The 12,074-nt window shown below is 40.3% G+C and overlaps 1 protein-coding gene across 1 annotated transcript in view; it reads right to left on the minus strand.

Annotated features, from left to right (window-relative positions):
• Positions 1-12,074, minus strand: part of LOC127574632 (nucleolar protein 4-like) — a 252,208-nt gene that overhangs the window by 86,512 nt on the left and 153,622 nt on the right. The window contains 1 exon segment of the mRNA XM_052023795.1: positions 984-1,288. Coding sequence (XP_051879755.1) covers positions 984-1,288 — 305 coding nt within the window.

Below are 12,074 nucleotides of genomic sequence, written 5' to 3' on the forward strand. Positions count from 1 at the left end.
AAAAAAATGCTTGACTTAAAAACAAGAATCATCCAAACAGGTAATGCTGAGTCTGTTAACTTCCCAAGGATGGTGGGAATGTTGTGCATCATAAGGATGGACAAATCAGGCAACCAATGACAGAAACATGGGAATGAAGCCAGTCAAGGTGGTCGACTGGATAATACAAAGAAACCTCCAGAGGTGTGTTGAGGTGGGAATCCCTCTTCCAGTAGTTAGGAACCAGGAACAGATTCGAGACAATTTCTCCACACACTTCCCCAAATTTACCCAATCTGCAGTCAGCTGAGACTACAAAAGTAAGCTTGGGGCCTCCCTCCTTCATTTAACACAAATACTGACCATCAACTCACTGAGATATTTAGCAGCTGATGCTAATAAGAAAATGCCCTTTGCATTTGCAATGAACCATTTCATTCTACTGTGTCAACACATAAGCACAATAAGTGAAGAGCATAGACATATTAGATGCTGTGTTGCTCAATAGCTTTGTCCTATAGAGTGGGTGAAACAGATACTCCAAATCAGACACCATTGGTGAAAATAATCAGTCACACAACTGTCTTAAGCAATTAAAGATTCATTATGGTGTAAATAGTAAAACAGTGGTATATGGACAAGTGTTTCTATATCTGAATTCTCCAAAATGAGTTTAAAAATTTGCCAAGACCAACCTGTAAAATAAATTACATATCTATCTAATATTTCTTTTAATATTCAATAATGCTTCTTCAACATTTCTATTACAAGCACATTGTTACTGGGCAGTTGAATTTCAATTATACTATTATCCAACATTCCTTCAAAACGTTAAGAGTTATATCGAAAAAACAGTATTGAAGATTATAATGCTTTTCTCAGCAATTTTGTTTTTCAATGACAGCTGTTGGATGATTTTTCTATGTTTGCATCATAAATGCTAAGCCCACTGCAGTTTCAAATTCTAGAAATAAGATTTATAGCAATATCTAATCATTTCTTACCTTGTTTCCCAAATCTCTTGAATCTCGTTCCATTTTAATTTCAGTAACTGTATATTTGATGCGGTTTCTTCTTCCATTACTGCTGTTATCTGTGCCATAGTCTGGTGTTACCTGGACTGATAGAGGACTGTCACTCAGGTTTATTGGTTGCTCATCCTGGCTAGCAGGGTGGTCTGGATTGGCTGAGCCATTGCCATTAATGTCTGCCATGCTTGTATATACTGCCCCACAGAGACCTCCCTCCGCAGCATTAGAATTAAGCACCAAGGGCTCATTGCCATTGAAACATTCCACAGATGAATCTTCTGTAAAGAGAAAAATGCCAGAACTTAGGGCATATCTACTTGACTGAACCAACATTAGATTTCTCAGTACGAACTGAATTGTTTTCTCTTGACATTGGAGCACAACAAAAAATTATCATGTAATCCAAAGTCCACAATTTTCCTTCCACATCCTCTGTACATTTGACATGTTAATGCACAGCACTACCTGGACATGCCCAGTGATGTTCAGCTGTATACAGAAGCAGGCCTTTACATCAAATGTGCAGACTACTTTGGCAAAACTGAAAGATCTGCCTAAATAGTTACCAGTTCATGGAATCTGATTCTGAATGCCAACTGCAAATATTGCAATATAAACTGACCCATAAAATCTCTATTATTGCTGATATATGTTTTAATACTTTATACTTCAAATTTTAAATTCCAACCGTCAGTAAAGTGCATTTATCGCATGGGAATGAATTGTCATTAATTATGGCTAAATATTGGGTTCATTTCATAATAAATTTCAGTAACCTAAACTATACTAAACGGTAGTACCCTAACACCAGCACAGGATGCAGCTCATCAAAATTAACTCTTGTTGTGTCCATTTTCTCTAATGATCTCCAAGCCCAATATGAAAAATTTAAACCTCTGTTTGCTGAGATCCTATCACATATTTACCAGGAAAACTACTACCTTATTCCCCTGTCCACACACCTCCCCCATCTACTCAGATTTACCTAAATGAAACCTAATGGCCCACAATTATGATGTGAATGAGACTGGCCACCTATATCTAAGTGTTTCAAACAGCTCATAAGCCAATGGGTTGTAAGTGAGGCCTGATCATAAATATCAGCTGAGGATTCCTGCTTAGAGGGTAAAATCTACATGACCATGTTAGCCCAATAACCAATATGGTGAGCTGCATAGCCTGTTCCAATTGTTAATGCAACTAAAACAGCTCAGCTCAAAATAACCTCACTAGTTTGCATTCTACAAAGGAATTTATGTTCTAAATAACCAGAAAACACTGAAGGGGGCAGTGTACATGCACCTGTCTACATCAATGGTGCTGAGGTGAGAGGGTTAAGAGCTTCAAGTTCCTGGGAGTGAACGTCACCAACAGCCTGTCCTGGTCAAATCACATAGCAGCCATGGCCAAGAAAGCTCACCAGCACCTCTACTTCCTCAGGAGGATAAAGAAATTTGGTTTGTCCCCTTTGACTCTCACCAACTTTTACAGATGCACCATAGAAAGCATCCTATCTGGATGTATCACAGCTTGGTACAGCAACTGCTCTGCCCAGGACCGCAAGAAACTGCAGAGAGTTGTGGACACAGCCCAGCGCATTACCGACACCAGCCTCCCCTCCTTGGACTCTGTCTTTACCTGTCGTTGTCTTGGTGAAGCAGCCAGCATAATCAAAGACCCCACCCACCCAGGACATTCTCTCTTCTCTCCTCTTCCATTGGGTAGATGATACAGGAGGCTGAGGGCACGTACCACCAGACTTAAGGACAGCTTCTACCCCACTGTGACAAGACTATTGAACAGTTCCCTTATACAATGAGATGGACTATGACCTCACGATCTACCTTCTTGTGACCTCACACCTTATTGCACTGCACTTTCTCTGTAGCTGTGACACTTTTCTCTGTACTGTTATTGTCTTTACCTGTACTACATCAATGCAGTCTGTACTGACTCAATGTAACTGCACTGTGTAATGAATTGACCTGTACGATCGGTTTGTAAGACAAGCTTTTCACTGTACCTCGGTACAAGTGACAATAATAAACCAATACCAATACCAAATACCTTTTCCACTAATGCAGAACAATTCTGATCTATTCTGTCACCACTGGGGTATTGAAGATGACCAATACACCGTTTCTTTAAAGACTTTCATTTTGCATGGATTTAACAATGTAATAGTTCTTGAATCGAGATTTCATAGGCCTTAGCATGAATTCACAGTCATTAAATACTTGCCTGTAACAAATTTTTATCTGCATTAAAAGTGCATAAATGTCTTTAGCTTCATGTAGGGTTGAGGAGGAATTGCATAACTTTGTAACTACTATGTGCCACTTCTTGGACAATAGACATTTTTTAAAATTCCATTTTCTATTGGGAAGTGCATTCACTACCCTTTATAATGTGAATGTGTGATTTTAGAAACTGCAGTGTTACACTTAATCTTAATATACTTTACTAGATTAAAATGTATCAACTGTGAAATAAAAAAATTACTTAAAATTAATCTGGAAGGACAGTGTAAAAATTTGATTTTTGTAAAAAATGTATAAAATGGTAGATTTGCTGCCTACATCTCTGATTCAAATCCCAAAATTTTAAAAATTTATTAGTTGTTACTTAGATCCAGCGGTTGGCTCGGCAGAAGATATATTGAGTAGATATATGGAGTGCCAGATAGAGTCTCCTGGTCAAAATTTTGTTGGGGAGTCTAGAAACATTTACTTGATCAGATGTGTCCCCTGGTACAAAGAAGCAATCTGTTTGTGTACCAGTACCAGCAGAAACTTTTCTCTTTCCTGTTCCTGTCATATCAATGAAAAGATGATCCCTTTATGCTAGACCCCCCGATGGCTAATAAACAGAAGTCACTAGTGTCCTTCAGATACAACTGTTAACTGGTTGGATCCACACAATGCATATTGTTGGCAGCATACTCTCAGTTTTAACACTGATAACAAAGGATACAGCTTAATTATGCAGATAAAGGAATTATTCACAGAATAACACAGCCATAGACTTCAATCCTCAGAGCCCAACAAATATCCCAGAATATTATTTAACAAATATGGTATTTTACATGGTTAATTATTCTGATATCGATGATATGGGCTGTACTTCATTTGTTATAAAAATAGCATTTATGCAATGACAGAGAAAATTAGTAAATAAAAAAAATTTACATAGCAGCATTAATGACAGATGGCAGCTCTCAAAAATTGAGGTTGATATGGATTGAAATGAAAGAATTTACTTTCGCAGCAACTGTTAACTACAGGCGATATCCCAGAAGCAATGTCATTGTTAGGTTCCTGTGCACTTGCAATTGTGTAGTGGAAGATTGCTAGGGTATTCTAACACATGATCCCTTCAGCTAGTAACTCATGAAAGATCATTTCTCTGAAATGTTAGTCACAAAGTAACTCATTCCACAAGGAACATTATCATTCACTTAAGATTTTGGGATACTGTATGACCTCAAGTTGGATTCAATATTGCATTCTGAGTTTGATATTAAATTTACCTCAAGGCAGGCAAGGTTGCCTTGATCTCCAGTGGTAATGTCAGTGGGAAATTGGAAAACCCTGGATAAACATTGCAAAGAGATTTTTGTATTTAGCTGAAGCAGAGACCCTTCAGCTAGACATGTGTGCAATTGCAAAATATGGTGGACGTGTATGGCTCTGGGGCAAGGAGAGGAGTTAGAAGTTATTTGAGCTCCTCGGACGCCTGTGCATGTACGAAAGGACTTAGCTGTTTTGTGCCAGTAGTCAATTTTGACATCAATAGCTCCTTAGCAGAATTGCGCTATTGTTGTAGGGGACGCTTTTGGTGGATGTGGGATGTTTACCTAGACTTATTCACACACATTGTTAAATGCAAATCCTTCACAAAAACCATCTTACACATGTTAACTTGTGCTAGTGGTCATTTCTGAGTTAAACAATGACCACTGGGAAGTTGGTCCAGACGCAATTGACATCAGCGTGGCTGATGTTTGCCCAGCATTAGTTGTGCAACTAATAACATAGGTTGCACAACAGATGTTCCTTCCACGGTTGACAGCAATTCGAGGTTTTAGAGGAAACTTATGACCTTCAATTACAAAAAAAGCTAGGAGCACATTACACAGCATTCAGGAATGAGATTGCAACTAAAATATTACATCAAGTGCACAGCATCTCCCAGCCTCACTTTTCATTAGCCAGCATCAAATAATTCACTAATGCTCCCTTCACTGATCCCTGCCTTACTGACAATTAGTGCTGAATTGCATACATTTCCTGAGTCAGTCCTCACCTTGGGGGTCACTCGCAACAAGATCAAGCCAGTTCATCCCTGGGGGAGTAGCAGACACACTGAAGAGCAACATATTTGCTCTCTATACCCCAGCATTTTTCTTCACTTCCATGGCAGCTTTCACAATGCTAGAATTCTTATAGTGCTTACTCATTTCCTAGCACTTAGAACACCAGTGAATCCAGCAGCTGCAAGCTCTGCATAGAGCTCCCAACAGGAATCATAGAAATCCCATTTTATTGCATGAGTTCGTGTAGTAAATTGCCTTATATAGTTCTGCCCAATTTCACAAAATTTTCCAGATCAGATGCAGCATTAATGGAATATGCTGTGCATGTCAGCACACTAAAAGAAAAACTAAATTCTAGGCTACTATATGTTCAAGGGCACAATCCTTCATCCTGAGAAAGGCCCCATATCTGCAGTAACCCAGAGTTATCACAGCCTTGATTACATTCATAAATTACAGGGGAGACAGAAACAAATTCAAAGAGTCCCCAGATACGTAGTAGTGAAATCACTTGAATACACTATTTTACATCCATAGTGCTTGGTAATAATTTTAACTGAGCAATAATTCAGTGTGGAAGCAAACAGCCCACAATACTCTGCACAATATTGTTATGCTACATTTACACAGCAGTGCACAAAACTCCTATGGTCCCAAACCCAGTGATGGAAATGGACAATCTAAGTTTATACAATTACTGCATTCTAAAGGAGGTGAGGACTAAACTGGTGATGCTGCTACAGCAGGAACATAACTAACACTTTTTGTAAGCATTTCCATCTTGCATGGGACACAGCTTCAAACTGTTTTCTCAGATTATTGTTCATTTACAAAAATATTGCACAGGTTTCAGGAATAAGATGGCAATTAAAATATCCTACATACAGCATCTCCCAATCTCACTTTCCAATAGCAGCATTATATTAGGTAATTCACTGATGCTACTTTACTAATCCCTGTCTGGTTATCATAAGTAATCCCTAGTCTCTCAATCAGCCTGCATCTTGCTGGGCTTGGGGCCACTCAAAACAGGAGCTGATCAGGTCAGTTCATTGCATTGAGAAGGACCATTAAGATTAGTTCACAATCAAAGGGAGCTGAAAGTACAGCACACTATTCAATTAGAGCATCTGAATAACTGAATCACATAGAGTCTACAGCAATTTAAAGCTGAGTTAACTATTTATTAAGCAGCTACTCATGGATGAAACTAAGTTTTACCATTTCAGCAGTCCAATGAGGGGACAATAATTTCATACCAAATACTCCAAAGTATACACATTACTCCAAAAATATGTAACAAGTGCATACTTCCTTTTTGTGCTATACACCAAATAAAAAATGGGCAGGCAATGATTACTGTAAAAGTGCATCAAATCTGGCACGGAACCAAGTAACTACCTCAATCAGTCCAGTGTCATTTCAGAAATGAAAATTGCTCATTCAACATTTGATTTTGGTATGCCACAATTTTCTCCTCTTAAACAGTGAAAAATATAAAACCATTCTCAGCAAAAAAATTCTTTTGCCCTTAATGGTGCTGCACAGGCCTAATTATCCTTTTGCAGTCTCTAGCCAGTTTTTAAATTAAGATTCTCATGAAAATACATCTTGAGAATGGAGCACATTGCTTTCCTGATTACTGCACTATAAGCAATACTTCACACTTGTGAAACCAATCCAGTGCTCCCTGACGTCAGAGCTTCAGGTCTTCAAGGGTACATGACTACTAAATCATGCTAGTGTTGTTATTCATTTTGGATTGGTCTGGTGCAATGACTGTGAGGGAAGCCTCACCATCTTTGTTGATGAGGTGGAGGGTTACAGGGAAATGCCGTACATCAGGGGAGCCTGGAGGCCATCCCAAAATGAATGAGATTAGTGGCTGGAAAAAGTCTGGCATACCAGATGAAATTCCATGACTTCACTCGTGGTCGAATTTAATGTTGTAACATTTCAAAATCCTGCAAGCAAACACACCCAGATAATCCAAGATAGTGGTCATTTTGTGTTAACACATTAAGTGTCACATTTCCCCTTAATTTTGCAAGGTGAGGTTGCTCAAAATCCAAAGCTGTCTTAGTGGACAGGAGGAGGGGTAATGCAGGGGCAAGGATACAACGAAGGAAGTATCAAGTAGTCAACCTGCCTTTTAAGATACCTCTTCCCTTCAGACCATTTAACATTCCATCTCTGTTCATGCATGTCTCCTGAGTGCTCCTAGCAGGGCTCACACATAGTATTAACCGATCCTTTTGCCCTAGCGCAACTCCCTCCTCCCACACCTGAGGAAGAAAGCTGTAGGCAGGAAGAGAAGGTAGACATTGTGAACGACACTTGAAATCACCAAGCACCAACTCAGATCCCCAAAATATGATCCAGATTATAGAAGCAAAATTTGAAGTTCACATTTCAAGTGGTAAGGCAGCTAGCATTAGCAGACTGCAGTTATGACAGAGGGCTATGGAAGCTGGTGTGCCAGCTCACTGGATAGCAAGGTCACACACAAGTTCTGTTCAGGAGAACTCAAAAAAAAAACTTTGATTGCAGAGAACCCATGAGACTAGTGATGTAGATACATAATTTGACTCATTGTAGAGTCTGTATGAAATGTCAAGAAGGTTGGGGAGTCTCTTTCCACCTCCACAGGATCTCATTGAAGCCGCTAACCTATTCATTGCAGTACTGGTAAAAGTGACCATTGCACAGACTGGAGGCAGAGTCCCTACTTTACCAAAAGAAACCCTTCATCGTGTTGGGTGGCACTACCATTGTGTTAAATTTTGGAAATGAAGTGGCAACTCAAAACTGGAAATCAATAAGGAGTTGTGAGATTTAGCAGAATTAAATTCTGTAACAATCAGTATTCTCATGGCTTAGCATATTCTTCACTCTATCATTACTAGGGAGACCAACCCAAGTTTAATGAAGAATATAGAAGGACACGCTAGGACCAGCATCAGGCATATCAAAAAAATGAGATGCCATCAAGAGATGTACCAAATGATTGGACTGCAGATATGGTTCCCCCTTTCCAAGAAAGGCAGCAGAGAAAAGCCTGGTAATTATAGAACTATGAGCCTAACATCAGTGGTAGGGAAGATACTAAAAAATTCTGAGAAAGAGGATTAATGTCCCGTAGGCAAGGACTAATCAGAGACTGACAATATAGCAGATCCTGTCTGACCAGTTTGATTGAACTCTTTGAAGAGGTAACAAAGTGTATCAATGAGGGCAGGGCAGTAGATGCAACTTATCTGGACTTTAGTAAGGCCTTGTCAAAGTCCCACATGGGATACTGATTCAAAAGGTTAGGGCCCATGAAATCCAGGGCAAAGTGGCAAAATGGACCCAAAACTGGCTTGGCAATAAGTGACACAAGGTAATAGTTGAGGGTTATTTATGCAATTGTATGCCTGTGACTAGTGGTGTCCCACAAGGATCAGTACTGGGATTCTTGCTGTTTGTAATATACATGAATGACTTGGATGTGGATGTGGGAGGCATGATCACTAAGTCTGTGAATGACACAAAGATTGGCACAGTTGTTGATAGTGTGGAAGGTAGTCTTAGGCTGCAGAGAATATCGATATATTCGTAGCAATGGGTTGAAAAATGGCAGATGGAATGTAATCCAGACAAATATGAGTTGATGCATTTTGGGAGCACTAATGAGGCTAGGGAATAAAACAGATATATTGAGGTATATAAAATTATGAACAGTTATACATAGGGAAGAGTGCAGAAAACCTTTCTCCATGTCAGAGGTAGCTAAAATTACAGAACATAAATTTAGGGTAAGGGGGAAGAGATTTAGAGGGGATATGAGGGGGACCTTCTTCACCCAGAGAGTGGTGATTACCTGGAATGCACTGCCTGAGAAAGTGGTTGCAGTTGGGTCACTGACAGCATTAAAGAAGTGTCTAGAAGAGCACTTAAATCACCAGGGCATAGAAGGCAATGGACTAAGTGCTGGGAGACGGGATTAATATGGAAGGGTGCCCAGTGGTTGGCATGGATGAGTTGGGTCAAGTAGCCTTTTTGCATGCTGTATGATTCTATGACTCTATGACATGGTAATGCTGCAATACAGGACTACCCATGTACTTAACAGCCAAAGTAGCTTGCAATCCACAATTAATGAATCAGATCTAAGTTCTGCAATCCTACCATAACCGTTAATGAATGGTTTGAACAATTAAACAACTAACAGGAAGATGAGGATCTCAGCGCCAATGTCAGAAACAAATCTAAAGCATTTCTATCCACCTTCAGATAGTAGTACCAAATGATGCCCATACCATCACAGAAGACAATATTCAACCAATTTATTTCATTCCACATATATTATGAAACTGCTGACAGCACTTGATAGAGACTTACAACTGCAAAGCTGTAATTACTTTGTTTGATTGATAAGTACTATCCTGACTTTTTAGTTTTGATTAATTATTGATGGATGAGAATAGCTGAAGTCAAACTGTAAACCTTTAGATAAGTCAATCATCACTTGAACTGTCATCAACTTAGAGGACTCCTGCTCCTATTTTCTTGTGCTCTTGTGTTGACAGATGTGGTACAGATTCATTAGTATCCTGCCTGTTATGTGTAAATGAAAAATTAAAATAACAATTTGCAAATGAAGTTGCTTTCTTTGGAACAGAGAAAACTACTGGATGATTTGATCGAGATGTTTAAACATGTGAAGGAGTGGGACTGCTTCTGGTGGCTGATGGTTCTTGAAGGCAGGCATTAGTTTAAATTTACCAGGTTTTGGATAGAAAGTACAGCAACTTTTTCTTTGCATAGAGTTAATATTCCTTATCTCTTTTACAAGGGCATCTTCTTTCAGCTGACAAAACTTGCTTCAATCTGGTTTCTATCTTTGTTATACATGCTGTCTGTGTTGACCAGTGCTTCCACAATCCCTTTAGGCAGCGACAGGGTTTATGAACTGCTTTTGCAATCGGTCTCTGATAAATTGTCACATGTGCAGATGTACAGTGAAAAACTTTATTTTGCATGCCATCCATACAGATCATTTCATCACATCAGTACATTGAGGTAGTACAAGGGAAAACAGTAACAGAATGCAGAATGAAGTGTTACAATTACAGAGAAAGTACAATGCAGGCAGACAATAAGGTGCAAGGCCATGACGATGTAGATTGTGAGGTCAAGAGACCATCTTATTGTACAAGGGGACTATTCAATAGTCTTATAATAGTAGGATAGAAGCTGTCCTTGAGCCTGGTGGTACGTGCTTTCAGGCTTTTGTATTTTCTGCCCAATGGGAGAGGGGAAAAGAGAGAATGTCCAAAGTGTCTGGGGTCCTTGATTACGTTGGCTGCTTTTCCAAGGCAGCGAGAAGTGTAGACAGAGTCCATGGAAGGGTGGCTGGTTTCTGTGATATGCTGAGCTGTGTCAACAACTCTCTGCAATTTCTTGCAGTCTTGGGCAAAGCAGTTGCCATACCAACCTGTGATGCACCTGGAAAGGATGCTTTCTGTGGCACATCTATAAATATTGATGAGGATCAATGAGGACATGCCAAATTTCTTTAGCCTCCTGAGGAAGTAGAGGCATTGGTGTGCTTTCTTGGCCATGGCATCTATGTGGTTGGACCAGAACAGGCTATTGGCGATGTTCACTCCTAGGAACTTGAAGCTCTCAAACCTCTTGACCTCAGCACCATTGATGTAAACAGGAGCATGTGCACTCCCCACCCTCCCCCCCTTCCTGAAGTCAATGACCAGCTCTTTTGTTTTGCTGATGTTGAGGCAAAGTTGTTATCATGACACCTTGCCTCTAGGCTATCTCCTTCCTGTACTCTGACTCATTATTTGAGATTCAACCCACAACAGTGGGTCATCTGCAAACTTGTAGATTGATGTAGAGCAGAATCTGGCATGCAGTTGTGAGCATAGGGAGTACAGGGCTGAGGAAGCAGCCTAGTGAGGCACCAGTGTTGAGGATAATCATGGCAGAGGTGTTGCCACCTATCCTTACTGATTGCGGTCTGTTGGTCAGGAAGTCGAGGATCCAGTTGCAAAGGGAGGTATTCAGTCCAAGGTCTAGGAGTTTGGAGATGAGTTTGCTTGGAATTATGGGATTGAAGGCAGAGCTGTAATCAATAAATAGTAGTCTGAAGTAGATCTCTTTACTATCCAGATGCTCCAGAGATGAGTGTAGGGTCAGGAAGATGATGTCCTGTTTCAGCGGTAGGCGAATTGCGGTGGGTTAAGGTTGCCTGGGAGGCTGGCATTCATGTGTGCCATGACCAGCCTCTCGAAGCACTTCATGATGGTGGATGTCAGAGCCACCAGGCAGTAGTCATTAAGGTACTTTACCTTGTTTTTCTTAGATATTGGAATGATAGTGGTCTTCTTAAAGTAGGTGGAACCTCAGATTGAGGTAGGGAGAGGTTAAAAATGTCTACAACTATCCCTGCCAACTGATCTGCGCAGGATCTAAGGATGCAGCCAGGGACACCATCCAGGTCAGACGCCTTCCACGCTGCTGCCCGACTTCGTTTTGTAGCCAGTTATAGCATGTAAGCCCTGCCACAACTGACAGCTGCTCTGGGATGCAAATTTGGACTGATATTGTCTCTTGGCATCCCTGATAGCTTCATGAAGGTCATATCTCGATTTCTTGTATACATCAGGGTCACCTGATTTAAACGCTGCGGTCCTGGACTTCAGTAGGGAGTGGATCTCTACCATTGCCTCCAAGGATTTTTGCTCAAC

Source organism: Pristis pectinata, chromosome 9, assembly GCF_009764475.1.
Source record: "Pristis pectinata isolate sPriPec2 chromosome 9, sPriPec2.1.pri, whole genome shotgun sequence".
In the NCBI taxonomy this organism is placed as follows: Eukaryota; Metazoa; Chordata; class Chondrichthyes; order Rhinopristiformes; family Pristidae; genus Pristis; species Pristis pectinata.